The following is a 21,498-nucleotide window of genomic DNA, read 5'->3' on the forward strand; positions in this document are numbered from 1 at the left end:
CTGAAAAGGATCTGGAAGGAAACGGTGGTAGTCTAAACAAGGAATTTGCTTGAAAGGCCTGAAGAAATCTATGAAATATCTCAGCTAAAGTAACTAGTGACCCGGCCGGTATTCGAACCGTGAATCTGAAGAATACAAGTCTAGACTGCTACTTCAGTGATGTGTATATAATATATATATAATTCAAAGGGAATAATTAAAGAAATATGTAATATATAAAGGATACATCAATGAGAAATTGTTATGTTCTAAAATACAATATTGGAATTCACATACCTCACTGTTCTTGACGTTAATTTATCTTCCATAAAAATGTAATTGTTACTGCAGACACAAAACCGTTGATACAAAGCGCAGATATCACAGAGAAAAATCATTTTTCTCTTATTTAATTAAATATTCATTACGCCAAATATTGTTTGAAGACCAATGAAAATTTCTTCGAAAGGGCTCCTCTGTGACAGACACTGCACTGATTTCCTTTGAACTTTATAACGCCGTTTTTCTTTCAACTCGCACCGTATTTTGGAAGTTCTGCTCTTGAGCTGTGCTTCGGGGTAGTTGAAATATTTAAATCACAGTCTACTTCCCGTGTGTAAACCGATCGAAGAGTCTGTATCAGCCCAGGGGTGTCTGAAGCGTCAGCTGAACACATTGTCTCGCAGAATTTTCCTCTAAATCCAGAGGTTAACGGCACTGAATGACATTTCCTCTACCTTACACCGGCTTATATTATAGCTCTCGCCATTTCAGGGAAGGAAATGTATCAGCTTCATGAAACTGAAAGTTCTTCATAATAGGTAAAAATTCGGTTCCTGTCGCAAAGAAAAGACACCAGGAATCCTCACAAAGAACAGCTGGGACATTTGGTATCCAATGTGCTGCAAGGGGTAAAATGGAAAAGAAATGTAGTTGTTACGGTAATTTGAGGCCCTTTTATGATACCGTCACGAGTTTATGGATCCGTGACTAATAATAACGGGTTAAGGATTGGATGATTGGATTTATTATCACCTTCCTGTACAATATCTCTTAATAACCATCAATTACAATAATTCACAATCACTCTTCAGCCGAAACATTCTTCCTTGTCTGTCGAGAACTCGCTCCATTCCCGTTCTCGTTCTACGACTGACTTGATTCTGTTCTGTGCCACTTATATACTCTCGAAGAGGATCCATAGAAAACACCTCAGTTTCCCAGCAATATGCGAACCACACAGAAAACAACTCTTCCTCCATTGTTGCATTTACAGCGCGTTGCACAGCAACACAATTTATCGGATTCTTGCCTGCGTATTTCTTCTTGCAGCAATGTGTTTACCGAGTCATTGCCCAGCAACGGGTCTACATGTCTCGATGTTATCCTTGTAACAGAAGAGGAGATTTATTGTGGAAATAAACGTATATTATTCGCAAGAGAATCTAAATGCAAAACACAGCTGTTAAAGTAAGTCTATTATTTATTTATTTATTCAATTGTTTATTCATTTACTGATGCTATTAGGCGAGATAACCCAGTGAGTATCAGGACGGACTACGGACTGGACGCCCGTGATTCGATTTCCGGCAGTGCCAAATGATTTTTATCCACTCTACAGCGTACAGAGCGCCTCTGGGTCCCCGCCCTCTGTCCAATAATTAACGGGAGTAAAGTGGCTGGAGCGCGAAGCTGACCACTCACCTCCATATACTTCCTCTGCTTCCCAATATATTGTGACATGTTGCGCAAAGAAGAACCCCCCCCCCACCAGCAGTGACGCGGCGGGTGAGTCAGCGCTCCCCTCCCCCTCCTCCGCACGGTAACGTAACGGTGACGCAACAGGATTGCGAGAGACGACGGTAGTAACAGCGCTTACTACCGCTAGCGTTGCTAGCAACACAGCGCCAGGCAACAAGGGTGCTTATTACGTGGCCGTTTTCTGTATTGTCCGATCGAGGCTACATGAGGAGCAGCGAAGGCTATTCACAGTCAGTCCTGGAGCTACCTCCGAGTCAGTTAGTCCTGGAGCTACCGCCGAGTGAGCCCTCGAGCTACCTCCGAGTTAGTTCCGAGTTAGCCAGCAACTAGTCGGTTGTATTCTGGCATTTGGAGTGTACCATTTGTGATACTGCAGATAGCAGTAGTTCTAAAACTGTAACTTGTGTGATTGTATGAGCGAGTGTGAAATAAAATTCGCTATATCAAATACGGCGTGAAGTTATTTGTCGCGTTATACGCCCAATACGCGACAATATCTTTATGTAATGGTGCATATCTAATCAAGCACAGGAGAAACTGTGCCGTATGTAAGAAATTCAAGACTATTTGTGTCACATGAGCACATCATGATCTGCAGAATATGTACACAGAAGGGAATTGGAGCTAATATGACGTACGTTTCCGGTATTTCCTTCGAGGGACTGAGGAAAATAGTGAAATACCTGCCAGAATAACCGGCTAAGGCTTCAATTGCAAAATATCTTTAGCGGCGTTTCGATAGCGTAAATGTTATTGTAAATTGATGCTAAAGGAATAAATGTTCTCTCGTGGCAAAATCTGGTCACGTGACCTGCCAAATATGAATCAGGCCTGCTGATGACTTTACCGACATGCCGCTCCTTGACGTTATTGCAGCAGATTGTAGTCCAAGTTTTGCACTATTATTTTTCAAATAAAATACACATTTCTTATATCTGATTTTAAGAAAAATAATTTGGAATCTGGGATCAATAAGTTAAAGGAACGGGGTCCCGGCAAACCATACGATCCACTGAAGCATAAGGAACTTGTTTAACCCCCCAACAGATGTCACTAGGAGACAGGAAAGAAACGCAAACTCCTTTTAGCGCAAAGGCCAAGAATTTACATGCGGACATTTTCAGGCCGTTTGGCTGGAATAGTATTATATTGCTTCTGTCTCAGTCCTACATTTCGCGAGTTGTTCCAACGGATTCTAACTGCGCACGCGCGAGTGCGAAATCTACGAACTACGACGACAAGAGAAAATCACCGAGCTGATTAATGTAGCTGTAAAGTCGTAGAATTATATTCGGGAGGTACTCTGTTCGAATCTTCTCCGCGATACCAGATATCGTAACTCAGAGCAAACGCTGGAATAATACCTCGATTCTACCATGACGATTTCCTTCCAAATCCCCTCCAATTCAGAAACCATCTTACCAGTCGCCACTATTACAAAGGTTAAGTAAACGGTAAATGTTTCCCTGTGCTTAACTAATTAAGCACTACACCATGAAGGCGTATGGGGAAGTGATTGTATAGACACACTTTTTCTTGAACTCGGCACTAGTTGGAGGTGAGTGGTTGGCTTCACGTCCCTGCAGCTTCAACCCCGGGGAAAAGCTCCCGGTATTCATTTGATAGGAGGTTGGGTGGACACAATAGTCGGTCTGGACGACGTGGAGAACAGAAAATTCTTATTCATAGCATCGTTATAAATGCGGGAAACAGAAAAAAAAACACTCCAGGAATTAAATATGTAATTATTATAATTAATAGAATTTTTTATTATTATTACAATTAATATTGCTCAGGATTGGTAAGGGTTCTGCCAGTACACGAAGAAGCTGAATTAGGCCCTTAAGTAAAGTGGCCCTTAGAGTGAATACAAAGAACTGAAATTTACCTATAATTGGCAGTACTTCTATAACAGACAGATCAACATCAAATATAAAGACAATCCGAGAAATGACCTTAACAATTCATGAGCAACGCTAGAAATGAATCACAACGAACGGAAGGAGCATATATACGATATATATATACTGTACATTGTAGCGTGTAAGCCGTTGCTATGCAATGATCGAGAAACGTATTTATTGTATTGATTTCTTTCAATGGCAACTAGTCTATTACCGAAAAGCTTCAAACATATGTATTCGTTGACAGACGGTAGTAGTGGCCAGTATCTCTAAGCGAGTTTTCTCGTGTACGGCAGAGAAAGTTTTAAAAATAATTACTGAGCTTATATAAAATGAATACAGAGCTTCAAAAACCCTTCCATCTCATGACTGAATTGTTCCTAGTTCTGCAATTGTAAACACTATTCAACTCTTTTATCGTTTGCTTGATGATGGCCGTTAGTGGCTGAAACATGTAGCGAAGCCATAGTTGGGCGCTAACCCTGAGTTTTTCTGTTTGTTGTGTTGTGACGGTCAATAAAAGAGTTGTATATTGTAACACAACAGGATGCACGAAATGAAAATTGTAAGCACTATTCTCTGAATACAGGAAAATGAGTAAAATAAGTCATTTGTTTTATTGTGTGACATGATTCAGAAGTTTATTTTTTCTCGTACGCGGAAAAGACAAACATGTATAAAAGATATTTCCCCCACTGGTGCAAAATATTAAGTCGACTTAAAAACTTACGAAGCGTTTTAGCGAAGATGCTGCCTTTTAGTTTAGTTTCTAGGAATATCAGGTATTAAAGTTAATACGCTGACATTGCTTTTCTAAGTGGCTTATACAAGCTAAATCTCAGAAATACTGTTTGCCGTTTTGTGTGTAAGTAAGATTTGATACAGTTGAAATTTTGGATAAAAGCAAAGTACACATTCGGTTCCCTCCTCACGCAGCGCATGCTCTGTTCTTTGTTGAGTACTACGTCATCTTCTTGTTTGTGACGGATTAAAGAAGCGCAGTGGCCCAGCTCGGGGATTCCCACGGTGGTTTTGCCTTCAAAGTTGCTTGTCTCTCTTCTCCGTCATTGTGTGACGTAGCTCATCCTTAATGACGTCATGACAGCTTGTAGATTTAGGGGAGAATCGGAGTTTACTTGATGAACGTTGAACACAGAGGTGTTAAAAACAAGGGTAAATTTGTCCCTGCACTTAATTAATTAATTAAGCACTATCCTATGAAGACATGGATGAGTGGAGGTATAGCTCCGTTATTTTTGACCTCGGCCGGTCACGGTAGCCTAGCGGTCTAACGTATATAGTGTCTTCGCTCGCTTGGAAACCGGGATCGTGGGTTCGAATCACACTCAGGGCATGGATGAGTTTGTGTTTGTGCGTTTTTCTGTGTTTGTGTATAGGTAAAGGACTTGCGACGAGCTGATCACCGGCCCAAGGAGTCCTACCGAATGTGTGTAAGATCTAGAAAAACCGAAGTGAACGGAGAAGTTCATAGAGGTAGGCCTAGGCCCACTGGGGCTGTAGTGCCAAGGGGAAAAAAAATTCTTGACCTCAGCACTAGATGAAGGTGTGTGGTCAGCCCCGCCGACTTAACCTCGGAGAAATAGCCCACGGTACAAACCGGAGAGAAGGTTGGATAGGCCCCAGAGCCGGTCTAAACGCTTTGAAGAACCTGTCGAGCCCGTAGTCTGTCGCTATACCGACTAATCTATCCAAGGTCAATAAAATATGTCCTTATTTGAAAGACTCATGGCTCAGCATCTAACTGTAGGAAATGGTTCTTCTATAAACATGTCCTTCAGTGTTCAGCTACGGTTTCGTTTTAAAGCAGTGGTGCTGCCGACTCGGAAGCGGAGGCTTTATATGTTCATATTTTGCATGGAAGAACTGGAGAAAATCAAGAAAGACATCATCTGACCACTGACCTCACTCCGTAGTGCGGGACAGAAATTAGACCAATGCACTAGGACATGACTGGGGATTCTGTCCCGGGGTAAAGTGTCCGGGGCATCAAGCTGACCATTCACCTCCAACAAGAGCCTAGGTCAAGAATATGTGGATCCATACATCCACTCCTCCATACGTCTTCATAGCGTAATGCTTAATTAGTTAAGCACAGGGACAAATTTACTCCGTACTCATACAGAATGGCATTTCCAAATATGCTGCATATGTTCATGTACAGCAGTATGCTCATATAAATAATTAAATAGGTTCTTAATCAGATCATTAAATAATGACCTACTTAACTCCGTGGGCCAGAGTCCGTCCTGGGAAGCTGATAATTTATTATTTGCAAAGGAGGAATTCCCCTTCTATTTTGCGACCTAAGGTGATCGCAAAACTTGCTTCTATTTTTGAACTACCTTCCTTACTCTGAAATAATGAAAGTATGCTTATGCGATCTCCATGTTGTCTGTGTGTCCGCGATTGCCCACTATCAACTTTTGAATGCCTGAACAAATTTTCATTACAAGCCATCTCAATGGCTCACTCCATAAATCCCTCCCATCAGTCTGTGTGTCTGTATGTATATCTCTTATCGTTGCTACACGAAAATTCAGTACAAATCCCCCTATCGCTGCTAGGCAACGGCTCGGTAAAACTTTACATATATACACAAGCAGCAATAGAAGAACTGTTCGATGCATCGTCTCTATGCGGTCCGTGAAGTGTCAAGGAAAGTAGGTGATTAGTTCTTCCCAGAACTTCTTGCTTTATATTAAAAGTAGGCAAAAATAGAATACAGTAACTTTCTAATGATAGTCCGGGTTCGATCCTGGGTCTCGTCAAGTGGGATTTATGGTGGACAAAGTGGCGCTGGGGCAGGTTTTCTCCGAGTACTTCGGTTTCCCCTGCCAATCTTCATTCCATCAATTGCTCCACAATCACCCTCACCTATCATCTGGGGCTGGTACAATAGGCCAGAAGTGGCCGCAGTACAAGGGACTTAGTCCCACCCCACTAGCAATAAAAAAAACTTTATAACGATGACGTAATAATATACGTCACTATCTGACGCATCCTCAGAACTGTTTCAGACCTATTATAATTATGTTTATGATGATTTCATGTTTCATACGCGATTCACTAAGATGTTTAGACAATGCCCCTTCATTTCCGCCCTTTTCATCCTTTATCCCTTTATTTACTATCAACCTCTCTTTCTTTATCCTCTTATGGCTCCCAATCGCCCGCGTCATGACCAGCACCCAGCACTTAACACTAGCGACATGTAACACAGAAGGAACACTTGATGGGCTTCTATTCAGTCCGGTCTGGGAAGCTTTTTGACATGCGACACTGAATCCTAAATTAATTGTGTCAAGAAGGCGGTGGTAGGGCTTCCCCCCACCAGAATGACACTCTGCATAGACCAGGAATATGGCGACATTAACGCGGGAAGTTTGAATAATTCGAAAGTATGATATCCCCAAAACCATCGGCGCTAAGAAACCCCTAAAGATGAGTTTGAATACTTTTAGTCTTTATTTAGTTACTTATAGAACCGGCATAACTAACTAACTAACTAAACTAACTTCTTGGAGCTGAGCTCTTCTTGAGAAGCCAGTAGTTGAGCAGCTTCTCAAGAATTTCGCAACATTTAATGGAACCCGAAGGTACATTACCGTGTTCACAAGAGCCCATCACTGGTCCCTATCCTGAGACAGATCAATCCAGTCCATACCATCTCATCCTATCTCTCTAAGACCCATATTAACATTAACCTGCCACCCGCGTCTGGATATTCCTAGTGGTCTCTTTCCTTTTGGCTTTCCCACAAAAACCCTACATATATTCCTCTTTACCTCCATACATGGTACGTGCCCTACCCATCTCATCCTCCTTGATTTCATGATTCACTGACTCCGTGGTTTTAGTCCGCAAGTGAACTATACCGACCGAGCGACCGTCGCTTGTCGGCGAAGTTAGTACCAACTTTTGCGGGTAGAGGGTGTCACGTGGTCAGCGCAACGGATCCCCACGGCCGTTAATTTCAGGTTTCTAGACCGGAGCCGTTACTTTTCCATTCAAGTAGCCCCTCAGTTATCCTGACGAGTCTGAGTGGACCCCATTCCAGACCCACTGACAGCGTCGTTAAATAAACAACAGATAACTTCTTGGGCCACGGAGCCATTCATCTTGTTCGCCATTCCGTACAGACCTGTGCAAGAAGCCAGACGACGGATGGTTCCTGTCTGACTGGTAAGACAAACGACACCTTCTTGTCTCCACCCACACTCACTCCCTTCTCTGAAAACTAAGTTCAGGAGATGCTTGTGGATACGCCGAGATGGGCCCTAACTCTGCACCCGACCTCAAACTTGTCTGATTGACATTTCCGTGGAAACAAAGTTACTCCTGTCTCCAAGTTGTCTGACCAACTTCCGTCACCAAGACATTTCCTTGAGGGACCATCGCTATTCAGTCTATTCGTTATCTCTTTTCCGAGTTCATTAACTAAAGTAAGTCAGCAGTTGCACTAAAGTCAAAGTACATTTTGCTAATAAAGGGGAGAACAGTGCTCCAGGTGCAAAACGAGCAGAGGCGGTAAGACGGGAATTTGTCCCTGCACCTGGCACTTTAATCAATATACTCGTAGGGGCACGGCTACAGCCTAGAGCACGGGAGAATTGGGTTCGATTCTTGTCAGGGAAGTAATGTTCATCTTCACCAAAGCATCCATATTGGCTCTGGGACCCACAAAACAGTCCAATTTGTATTTGTGGCGCTTATCCTAGGGGTAAACCGGATGGGGCGTGGTGCTAACCACTCACATCTACCAAGTGCCGAAGGTTAAGTAAGTAAGTAAAGGTATATGAAGCGCCATAGCTCAAGCGGTTACTCGCTGGCTTCCCACCGCGTCGGCCCGAGTTCGATCCCGGGTCTGGTCAAGTGGGATTTGTGGTGAACAAAGTGGCGCTGGGGCAGGTTTTCTCCGGGTGCTTCGGTTTCCCCTGCCAATCTTCATTCCACCAATTGCTCCACAATCACCCTCACCTATCATGTGGGGCTGGTACAATAGGCCAGAAGTGGCCGTAGTGCAAGGGACTTAGTCCCACCCCACTAGCAATAAAAGAAAGTAAAGGTAAGAGAACGTGGAGGCCCATAGGATTGTGAGATGTTGAGGTTCCCACATTTTCTCTAGACAATCGGCTCATAGATGGCGGTAAGTTTGTCAGCCTTACGCGCCGGCCGCCCTTTTCCTCCAAGAATATTCCTGGTACTCATTTCTGTTAGAGACTGAGTCGACCCCAGGGCCATAATGCGGCTGGAAGGATTAGGTAAATTGAAAAGAAAAATCCAGCTCACCGGAATTTGAACCCGCGACCTTCCGGCTTGTAGCATAGTGCCTCAACCAAGTACGCTACCGCGTACCCCGCCGAAGGTTAAGAAATACGAAGTAAACTTTAGCAATTAGGACAAGGCACGTGGTGGGATAACCTTTTACATGATCATCAAGATATTAAGACAGAGGATTGGAGGTAAAGCTCATCCGAGTCTTAAGCGTGTTCCTTTATATGGGCGTGTACATTCTGTCTAAAACTTTTGTAGAGTACCACATCCGGAGTTGGCAATGTTTCGGAAGAGAATCTCTGTTTTCTGATCGAGACCGCTACTAAAGCGGTTTTGCTTCGCATCACGTGCTGAATACAGAATCTAGTAATGTTCTAATGACAACGTAAGTTTATTCATCATAATGTGAATATGATGCCATCTCAAAGACAAAGTTCGACTTTGTCTCCCATAAGTTAAGAGCATGGAATGAGGGTATCTTGGAACAAGGTGCTGAGGATCTAAGAGTGAAATAAGCAAAAAGAAAAAATGGAAGGTAAAGCTATCTGTGTAACAGGCTGTCAAGGCCCACAGGTTTGTGAGAGGTCGAGGCTCCCACAGTTTCTAGATAATCGGTTCACAGAAGAGACAAATATGAATAGGGATTGGAGATAATTACATAATAATGAGCTTCACAATTTGTACTCTCTATCACATATTGTTAAGGAGATGGAATAAAATAAATAAGATAAGCAGTATATGCAGCACGCATGGAAGAGGTCCAAAATATATACCAAGTTTCAGTCAGGACATCTGAAAGATGATACTACTTGACAGATTTAAGCATGGGTGGGAGGATAATATTAAAATGGATTTTTAAAAACAGGCTCTGAGGGTGTGAAATGGATTCATCTGACACAGGATAGGATGAAATGGCGGAGTCTTGTGAACCTGGCGAGATTCGAACCAGGTACCTCCTGAATACAAATCAGCAACTTTACCGCTTCGGATAATTTCATGTGTGTGTGACATGAAAATAGATTTTTCTTTGATTTTCTCGTGTGGAATGTTGCATGGACGCCATTTCTCTATGCGTGCTTGTCATTCATAAGCCGAGATCAACTGTAGCCAGCATTGTTCGAAATGTTGGAACAACATTCTAAACATACCAGCATATGGAGCATAACTGTCTGCATATTGTGATGCTTGCACTATGTATGCATTTTAAAGCAGAGAATTGAAGGTAGACTTGAAAGGATTCTGACAGTGGTGTATACACTACTTCTTTTGGTTTATTTTGGACTTCACCCATCGTCTGGTATGCGAAAGACAAAAAACCACGACGTTTCGGAGACTGGATCTGTCTCCGTCTTCAGGTGGATAGGGAAGGATAAACCTANGTAAACCAAAAGAAGCAGAGAATTGAAATTATTCTGTATTGTGTTAAAATAACAACGTTACGATAAAAGTAGACGTCTTGCAGTGTTGCATCCCTTTTGCGGTGCTTAAAAATGGTTTCTATTGCAGCAAGTAAACAAATGTTTTCCATGTATCAATTGACAACTTGTTTCGGCCCAGAGAGACCATCGTCAGGTGAGTCATGAGGCTAAATAAAGATGATAAAGGAAAATTAGTGTTGATGGACACAGTACACTCCAACACTTGGGTGAACAAATGACCCGTATGTGAGAGTGGAAGGCTAATGTTCTGGCTATCCAACGTGTTTACGCTTCTGGCAGCTAATTTTTATTCCCTCAAGACAGAAAATTTTAAGCACAAGGAAAATACACGGATTTAAGTTACATCATGTCGAAAAGAAAACAAATTGAGCTGTGTAGAAATAGTGTGAAAGTCGCTGTGACACATTCACAACAGAACATGGTTTATATGATGTCTGTTATACTCAATTTATAACATATTTGAAAGGAATGTTTTTCCGGGAACATTTTCAAGAAATGCAGTGTATTAAGTCCACTTTTTTAAATTTACTGTCTTTGTAGGATAAGAACATATATTTGGCAAGAAGCTGTACTTCTCTGGCATCATTGAACGCAAACACGCCTTTGACTGACACACTAATAGACTGCAAACAGCAACATAAAGAAGCAAGAGAACAATTAAACATCTGTCACATAACTTAGGCGTTGATATGTATAGTAAATCTGTCTATTTTTATTTTTTATTTTTCTTAGTGGGGTAAGACTGAGTCCACTTGGTACTGTGGCCACTACTGGCCTATTGTACCAGCCCCAGACGATAGGTGAGGGTGATTGTGGAGCAGTTGGTGGAATGAAGATTGGCAGGGGAAACCGAAGTACTCGAACAAAACCTGCCCCCGTGCACATGAACTGACCCGGGCTCGAACCTGGGCTGCCGCAATGGGAAGCCAGCGACTAACCGCCTGAGCTATGGCACGGCTTATGTGGACATCTTAAATCTATAAAGCACAAATATAGAAGAAACAGCAAGCAGAGGGAGCCTCGAGTTGAAAACTTGTTCATAAAGGATCCCATAGTGAACCAATACGAACAAGGAGAAGAGTCTTGACATTCGCACTGCGTAACATAAAGTTCAGGTACTTCAAGGGCGCGGGAACGTCATGCCCAGTGTAGGCAACTTAGGGAACATAAATCCTATATAAATACTGTGTGTCCGAATTTCTTCCTGGCGTATGAATGACGGAAGTATATTGCAAGTGACATCTAATAATTTTTTGATGATGACGTAATGGACTGTCACTAACTGATGATGACGTAGCCTCGTCCTCATGGCGGATGGTGTATAAGAAGGGGAGAACTGCTTGTAAACAAACGGGGCAGATTATCTAACATCAGAAATGCGTTCGTTAATGTAAATCTTGTGATTTGTAATGTGCAAAATGCAATATACATATTTAAGGTCATCATATGACTTAATTAAAATAGGAATTGATCCTATCGGCACTGGCGTTCGCAAATGAATGACACTGGAAGATGGTCGCTCTTCTAACTGCGTGTTTTTGTATCCCAGTAGTGACGTCAATTACTCTATTCCAGGAAAACGAACAAAATCGGCGCTTGTGATTGATAGACAGAGCAAATGCAGATTTAATGACAGCGTTTAACTGAATTGCTCCCTGGAGAAATGGACCAAGTCCTCGCTGTATTACAGATAATGGAGATTTGAACAAGCATTACTGCCACCTAGCGGTAAAGCTTCCAAACTGAAAATCACGTGAAGGCTGACACTCGCACAGTTTTTATTTGGAGCATTCTACTGAATACAGAATTTTTCTGGGTACCGGGATTATTGCGTAACAGGTACAGCTGTCTTTGTGCCTTAAGCACCATGTCACAAAGACGCACGGCCACCACACGGAAGTGGATAGCCAGTTTCAAACCCCGACAGTTTTACTCTTCCGGAAAGCGCCCCGGGCACACATGAAATAAGAGGCTGGGTGGGCCATAGCCTGTCTTTGTGCTATGGACAAGAGCAAAATCTGTTACTCCTCCCGCAATCAACCCCGATCCCCAGATCGTTCAGTCCGTAGCTCAGTAACTGCAGTGACCGAAATATCCCATCTCTTATATAGGGATAGCTCAGTCAGTGTACTGATTTTCTGCATACCAGAAAACAGACGCTCTAACTCCCATAGGTTAACGCGTTCAAATGCTTCCTACCTGATCACTGGAGGTTAAGTGGACAGTGCATGTGTTGAAAGAGGGCCCAATTTCTTCCAAACTTCCCGATATTTTTCCATGGCGTGTTGCTCAAGCAGAGAATCACTTTCATATATAACTTTCTGGATTGTCATTCGGAAGCACGTAGTGCGCCAAGATTATACACAGGTGTTCATGGATAATGTGGCTACTGCTGGCATAGGGACAAATTTGCTTTTTATTATTGTTAAGTGTGGAGGGCTGTAAAGCTATTTACGTTCCTGATGTCACAGCGCAGCCCACAACAGTGTGTACAACTACAGTCTTCGCTGAACGGTAAAAGGTTTAGGGGAAGGGATGACGTAAATTGATGCATTACTTCTGGGAGTGACTGTATCATGAAATTTGCGAACACCTTCCGCCCACTAAGTTATATTTCATGCTGCCTCGTATCCTGCAAATACTCGTACAGTGATCTCACAGACAAATATCACCCTCAGTTCTGCCTGTTTGTTAAAGTTTACTGGCAATATTGAGGCATTTCTCTGATATAGGTACACCAAACATCACGCGGTTTGTGGACCTTCAAGCTATCTTCATCACTGTCTGCCGGGGGCTCTTAGCTTTGTCTTCAGAGAAAAGCAACACGGTTATTGACTCCTCGCACGTTTCTACACGTCAGTTGTCCCTTAAAGGAGGATAAAGCATTATATGACGAAATCAACCTTGTGTCTACGCGCTGAATATGCTGACACATCTTAAATAGTCAACAACTTGTCTGTTTCACTTTAGTAGCTTTGCCGTAAGATCACGCCTTCATGAACTGTTTTCTACTCTTGAATGTGTAACCGTGTAGTAGCTTACATTTTTAGAATATTTTCGTTAGTTAATTAAAACTAATTTTCTGGAAACAGAAACCGAATTAGCAACCCCTCCCCAACCTTATTCGACATAATTCCGAGCTGGTTTCATCAACCGCCTTTCTGAGCGCTCTGCATCCCTAATGAGGCTTGAGGTTTTCGTTCTAGTGAAAATCCGTATTGTGATCTTCCTTATTTTGAAATCATGTAATCTAATAGACGGTTACCAACATTTCGGTGGAACATACCATATTCATCTTCAGTGTATTGTCATGTGTTTGGTGACTATACGTGGGGTTTAGATTGGTAAATGTACTTATTGAACTCTTAGAAATCTTGACTAAAAATACAATTGTAATTACAGAATTCTAGCTAATTCACGAACTCGACTTCCTACTAAAGCACGTGCTAAGCCTTCTCTATCTTCATTTCATTAGCCGTTGCCTGGTAACAGGTCACAATAAGGTTATCTTGTGTTTACGTTATTACCGACTGGGCGACTCTCTCGTACCTCCTCAAGGTCAGAGTCAGAGTTACTTTACGACGGATGGTTTACTGCCAATCAGTTCGTCTTGGTGCCAAGCACCTTGAGACTCACAACCAGAGATTTTTTGCAACTGGAAACTGAATTCTTGCCGTCATAGTCCTTATGTAACATCCTTTTTGACGAGAGGATGGGTTTGTCTCTCATGCATATACTTGGCCCTGTCAAGTGTACGTATCGCACAAATAACATGTTACTGAAAATTCTTCCGCAGGATGCTCTAGTTATATAGCCTTGGGGCGGACCCAATGGAAAACATCGTTTCCAGTAGTTCGTCTATTTTTCCATCACGTGTCCCATGTCGTGAAAACCAACGGTCACATGTTGTTTTACCGCCCGTTGCATAGTAGCGGATTCTTTCTCTTGTTATACTACACATCCATCGTGTGTTTATTGTGCCGTTAACTAGAAATGGGCAGTTTATTTCAGCTATCATGTCACAACATTATTAATATGGGGCCAGGTCTCCCCAAGGAATTAGATTTCTACCGGGTCCAATGTATGCCATCTTTGGAGTAGAATAATCTATATTTATATGTATCCAGAATTGTAGCTTTAAAAGTGATAATCAAAATTTTTTCCGTATGCAACTATTGCTTCCCAACTTAAAGCCAAATGTACATTCACTATTCTAACTGTAACAGACGAAATGAGGAGTTTCTTCGCCAAATATAATTAGAATGATCAAGTCAAGGAGGATGAGATGGACAGGGCATATAGCACGAATGGAGAAAATAAGAATGCATATAGGATATTAATGGGAAAGCCAGAAGGAAAGAGACCGCTAGGAAAACCAAGATGTAGGTGGGTGGAAAATATTAAAAAGGATCTTAAAGAGAGAGGATGGTATGGATTGGATTAATCTGGCTCGGGATAGGGACCAGTAGAGGGATCTTGGGAACAAGGTAATGAACCTTGGGGTTCCATAAAATGCTGGGAAGTTCTTCAGTAGCTGCACAGTTGGCGGATTATCAAGAAGGGCTCAGCCCCGTGTGTGAGTCAGTGGAAAGCAACAGACGCATGCGCATCTGACAGAGAATATAAACTGCACGGACGATAAGACATCCTATTTGTAATGAAGAAGTGTACTTAGACCGTCACGTTGGGGCGGCAAGTAACAGCGGCTGTGTATTCTAAACCTCGAATTTTGAGGCTGTTGATTTCCTCCGCAGATGCTAATCTGAACGCGAGACGAGGCGGCCCCAGAAGCAAAACCCAACTGCCACGTTCGTGGGATTGGCCTTGTCTCCTACTCGGAAATTATTTATCATCAGGGTAAATGGGGTACCACAGGTAAGGGTGTAGGTATAGCTTCGTGAGAAGGGTGATTACGGCCCCTCATCCACACCCTGCAGTTTCAGCAGATATTATGGACCTTCTCCAGGTCGATCAAGACCCCAGGTTCGTGCAAGAGTGGCGTAAGTAATTATGCTTCTTCAGTATTCTACGAAACAATAATAGTTTATGAAGAGTTTTATATTCTGGGATATAACGCTGTGTAGTCAGTGAAATTTAACAGACGTTTCGGAGGAATATACTGCCATTTTCAGGTTCGAAGTGTGAGCCAAGCAAGCAATGACCAAGAAGTTACTACCTAATTGTTCTTGCTGGGAACTCTCTTGGCTTATTCTTTGAACCTGAAAATTCTGTAATAGGATAATCCTAAGCGTAGGTAAACTGATGCCATACTACACGGAGCTACATCTCGGACGACATATTTTTCATACTCACAGCAAGGAGAATCTCAATTCTCATAAAATTAGTACTGATTGCAGATGTTTGAATAATACTACAAGCTCAGCCGGTATACCGACGGGCTATTGGTTGGATGACCAAGGAATCTAGGTTACATTCCCAGCAAAGAGATCTTTCTCCTCTCCACAGCGTCCAGACCGGTCATAGGTCTCACTCAAACTCCTACGCAATGAATATCGGGGACTTCTTTTCCTGGAGGGTAAATCGGCTGGGGCGTGTAGCTGAGCACCCATCTCTATTTACTGCCGAGTTCAAGAATGGTGGAGCTATTCCTTCACTCACCCATACGGATTTCAGGCATAATAATTCATTTAGGGCAAGGAAAACTTCACTCACTCACTCACTCACTCACTCACTCACTCATGGAGCTGAGCCCAATTCTGCAGCTACTCAAGAACTTCCCAGAATTTTATGGAACCCGAAGGTTCATTACTATGTTCACAAGAGCCCTACACTGGTCCCTATCCTGAGCCAGATCAATCCAATCCATACCATCCCAGCCTATCTCTCTAAGATCCATTTTAATATTGTCCCCCCACCTATGCCTTGGTTTTCCCAGTGGTCTCTTTCCTTCTGGCTTGCCCACCAATAACCTATATGGATTCCTCTTCTCCCCCCATTCGTGCTGTATGTCCTGCCTACTTCATTCAAATTATACTTGGAGACGAGTACAACTTATGAAGTCAAGGATCTTACCCTAAGAAATCTGTGTAAACTATCAGGGAAGGAAACAAAGATAGGGCATTTGGTGTAAAATTATGAATTTTACCATCCTTGCATATGTACTCGGAGCTTGTGTACATAAAATATTCCTCTCTATGCATTCTTCGCGCAAATAAGCTTTGGCCTCCACCGATACGTCTGTTTGCCAGCCATGGCCCACTATTGCACGGAGACCCGAGTTATGTTATTGTAACAGCCCGTCCTGCCCTACATTGGGGAGGGTCGATGTGATGACGTCAGACCGACCAGTCCTCATCTGTGCATTACACAGTTCAGCAATTCAGTTTTACGTCTTGTAGCAGAATGGAGTAGCCAATCAAAGTTCCAGAATTCTAACATGTACGGATTTTCAGAATTCAATGTTCAATGTTGAAATATCTGTAAGTAGATCAGATGTCAGAACCTCAACAAATCGTTAGCCGAAACTGCGCCTCGGTGTGTTGGCAACATTGCGCGCAGGAATTTCCCCCACTGCAGAACAGATTGCAGCAGCTTAAGAGAACTGTGCGATTATGGATTTTTACATTTTATTGTTACTGGCTGCAATTAAGTGGCGAGCCAACTTCTCTACGTCTCAACGACAATACGAAGACTGACTTCTTCAGGTTCACCGCTATCCACCCTCGCCAGTCGAGGCCACCACAGGCTGTTCCTTCTACTGTCTCTGCTACTGCCGCTATTACTACTGTTCCTACTGCTACTGTCACTGCTACTGCCACTACTATTGCTACTACTATCATCACTTTTGCCACTACTATTGCTGCTACTATCATCACTGCGGCCACTACTACTGCCACTGCTGCTACTGCTACTGCTATTACTACTGTTCCTACTGCTACTGCCACCACTACTATTATTGCTGCTGATGCTACTACTGCCACCACTACTACTATCACTGTTGTTACTACTACTGCCACTACTATCATCACTGCTACTACTACTGCCACTAATATTGCTGCTACTACTATCATCACTGCTGCTGATACTACTACTGCCACTACTGCTACTGCTATTACTACTGTTCCTACTGCTACGCTACTGCTACTGCCACTATTGCTATTATTGCTACTGATGCTACTACTACTGCTATCACTGCTGCCACTATCACTGTTGTTACTACTACTGCCACTACTATCATCACTGCTACTACTACTGCCACTGCTTTCATCACTGCTGCCACTACTACTGCCACCGCTTCTGCTACTACTGCCACTACTGCTATTATTACTACTGATGTTACTACCACTGCTATAACTGCTGCCACTATTATCATCATGGCTACTACTACTGTCACTACTGCTACCGTTATTACTACTTCTGATGCTACTACTACTGACATTACTGCTAGTACTGTTGTTCCTACTGCTACTACTACTGACATTACTGATATTATTACTACTGATAATACTACTACTGTCATCGCTGCTGCTATTATTACTGCCACTACAACTGCTGCTACTACTACTGCTATCACTGTTGCTACTACTACTGCCACTATTACTGATATTACTGCTATTATTACTACTGGTATTACTACTCCTGTTTCCCCCACTTTGTAGCAAAGGGCGTTCGTGAAACGATTTGTTTCACTTCAGTTTCTTAATTCTAAGACAGTCGGTAAGACTCCTTGGACGGGGGATCATCCAGTCGCAAGGCCGCTGCCTACACACAGGACAAGAGAAACAGAATAAACGCACACACAGACATCCATGTCTTGAGTGGGATCCCAGCCTCTGAGCGGGCGAAGACAGTTCATACCTTAGACCTCGAGGCGAGTGAGTGGCATCGCTACTGCTAACAATTCAATATTATTGAAAGGAATTAGGACGGCGAATGAATTTTTAATTTCGTATAATTTTCCTACACCTATTAATATCCCTTTACTAATTTGTTTCTTTGTTATGTTGAATTCTGCAGGTTTCTTGCCTGGATACTTATCGATCCTAAATATGGAGGCTATATATTCCTCCGAAACGTCAGGCTTCCTCCGAACTACACGGCGCTAAAAGCCAGAAGACCATTCACTTAGTATTTCATGTCGTACATACAATATTGTCACGTCTTTGTGTGTGTGACTATAGACGAGGTTTGGATTGGAGAATGGATTTATTGACCATTAATACTCACGGCTCGGAACTACCACAGCGCCGCCGCCAATCTCCACAATTCACAAATCACAACAGCAGCCGCTAAAGCCTTTTTCCAGACCGATGTGTCTTCAACAGCCGTTCCCAAGCAACGGCTTCTAATTGTGTAGATCCTTCAGCTTCACGAGTTCAGGTTTTGTCTTCACAGCCTTCCGTATAGAACTTCCTAACAACTGACTTTCTCCCTTTCTTATAACACCTCAGCGCGGACCACGTCGAAACATCCCGTTTCCAAAAATATCTTTATTGTTGTATGCATATTCGTTGCAGCAGGAACGTATTTATCGAGCCGTTGTCCAGAAACGGTTGTTGTTTACAGAGTCACCTTTTAGCAACGGGTCTGTACGCCACAATATCTATATCACCGCCTTCTGTGATATGATACAGTGTAAGGAAAGGTATGACCGCCTCTGGGGTCTAGTAGTCAGAGTTCCTGGCTACAGATCCAGAAGTCCCTAGTTGGATTCCCGGCGCTACCAGATTTTCTGAGGAGTAGTAAGTCTGGAACGGGGTCCAGTCAGCTTCGTGAGGGTAAATGAGTAGCTATTTCAAGGAAATAGCGGCTCCGGTCTAGAAAACTGAGATTAACGGCCGTGGGGATCGTGACTACACGACACACTCTATCCGCTAGAGTTGGCACTAACTTCGCCGACAAGCGCCGGTCGCTCAGTCGGTATAGTTAACCTGCGTACTAGAAGCCACGGAGTTTGTTTGTTCGTAAGAAAGGGTATGACTCAAAAAGGGCTGTCTGTTTTACCAATGTTGTTGTTGTTGATGATGATGATGATGACGATGATTTATATTAGTGGCACACTCGCCTCGTCGTGCATCGGAGTGGAATTATACAAACTGATATCTCTTGGCTTCGCTCATGAATTTGCAACTGTGGAATGTTCGAAGTGTAAAAACGAGGATTCCGCAAACCTGAACGTTAACATTCCAGCTTCGAGGGTTACAGATTGCTTGACTATTCCGGACGCTGGTCATTCTCGGGGCGTTGCTTCCCATATTGCTACGTCATCTCTACGTCAAATACCGCATGCTTGCGGAGAACGATACGTCTCCATTGATATTCATAAACAAAAACAAACAAAACACACTCCGTGGCTTTAATCCAGAAGCGAACTATACCGACCGAGCGACCGCCGCTTGCCGGCGAAGTTAGTGCCAATTTTTGAGGATAGATGGTGTCGCGTGGTCAGCGCAACGAATCTCCATGGCAGATAATTTCGGTTTTCTAGACCGGAGCCGCTATTTCCATGAAATAACTCCTCAATTATCCTCACGAGGCTGAATGGACCCCGTTCCAGACCCACTACATCTCAGAAAATTTGGTAATGCCGGGAATCAAACCCGGGACCTCCGTGTCTGTAGGCAGGAACTCTGACCACTACACCACAAAGGCAGTCCTCTATTGATATGAATACGTACAATGACCTGCAGAGTATAGAGTCAGTCGACAGCGAGGCTTTAGGTTCATGTAATGCCTTTAGGGATCCTCCAACTTATCTTTCAAGGATGCTTAGTCGAGCGTTGAAGGCTTAAAGACTGCGAAGTAACCCACTAAATATACTGTCATATACTAGTTAGCAGATATGAGGTTTGGATTGGTAACTGGATTTATTGAAGGCTTATAACTCATAATTACACATCACTATAGTCCTAACACTAATCATTATAGCAAACGCTGTCTCCGTCTGTTATAATTTCCAATAGTCGTTGCTCGATTACGGTTCCCAACAATGGACATTTTTCTTCTTCCTCCTCTCCAGTGTTTACGTCTTTGCCGCAACATGTCGACACATGGGAGATTGGAGGTGTAGTTACCACTGTTCTTGACCTCGGTATAAGAGACTGGTAAATTGTCAGCTACCTGCCTCAGATGTCGCCGGGATAGAAGCACCCAGACACCAATGAACAGGAAGATAGGGAGGCCCTGCCGGGGAATGAACCCTACGAACAAAAGCGTGAGACGGAAGTGCCACTAGCGCCACTAAATTTAAATTCCTGAAAAGGTATACGATAACAGAACTTCGAAACGTAAATTCTCCGGTTCTCACAGCGGTGGTTATGAAAAGTTCTGTCTTCTGCGATATAACATCGTTTCGGAGGAATACGTTGCCTCTTTCTTCATGATTGAAAATAAAACAGGCAGCAAATATAAATTCTTTTCGTCACAGGAGGTTATATTTATATTCAAGCATTTTAGGCTATATACTTTAACACTTTAATTTATATATCTGTTGTTTATATACTCTCTGATGTATGAATTGCTCAGTTGGTATCTTCCTGCTGCTCCGGGGGACATTTCTGTTAATCCCTTCTCTGGTGATAATAATCCACTTTTATCTGACACTGTCATAGTCCCAGTCTTGCTTACTTGTAATCCTCCCGACTCCACCAAAGCTTCGTAGGATTTTAACATTTTCTCATCCTGCCGTTTGCGATTTATGGTTCAATGCAGTTAAATGGGGCTATTTTATGATTTATGTACTATATATAAAATACGAACAAATCTAGCAGTAAAAAGGTATAATCCAATTACAGATTTCTATCTTCTGGGATATACTAATGGCCTGTACTGCGTTGAAATTCATCCGATGCTTAGCTTATTAGCTTCTTCACGCTTGCTTCTTGCTTAACTTATTGTTCGGTCCTGAAGATGGAGCTCCATGAAGTTAGTTATTTCCAATGTTACAAGCCTCATCCACATCAAAATTATTAGGATCTTAAAGTTTGTGATTATGTTACATTAATACAAATATTATGTTCGTGTTCAATTCCCGACGCTACCAGATTTGTTCTGAGAAGTAGTGGGTCTGGAACGGGGTCCACTGAGCCTCGTGATGATAATTGAGGAGCGATTTCAAGGAAATAGCGGCTCCGGTCTAGAAAACCGAAATTAACGGCCGT

At 42.8% G+C, this 21,498-nt stretch overlaps 1 protein-coding gene across 1 annotated transcript; it reads right to left on the minus strand.

The window, feature by feature from the left end:
* Nucleotides 1-17,005: 17,005 nt before the first annotated feature.
* LOC111869836 (sericin-2-like) lies at nt 17,006-20,947 on the minus strand. Its single transcript, XM_023861660.1, has 3 exons — nt 20,841-20,947; nt 17,431-17,989; nt 17,006-17,386 (listed from the first exon to the last, which is right to left on the minus strand). Exons 1-3 carry the CDS (start codon nt 20,945-20,947, stop codon nt 17,006-17,008), a joined length of 1,047 nt encoding a protein of 348 aa, XP_023717428.1.
* Between the last annotated feature and the right edge of the window lie 551 nt (nt 20,948-21,498).

The sequence above is a fragment of the Cryptotermes secundus genome, unplaced genomic scaffold, assembly GCF_002891405.2.
Source record: "Cryptotermes secundus unplaced genomic scaffold, Csec_1.0 scaffold286, whole genome shotgun sequence".
Taxonomy (NCBI): Eukaryota; Metazoa; Arthropoda; class Insecta; order Blattodea; family Kalotermitidae; genus Cryptotermes; species Cryptotermes secundus.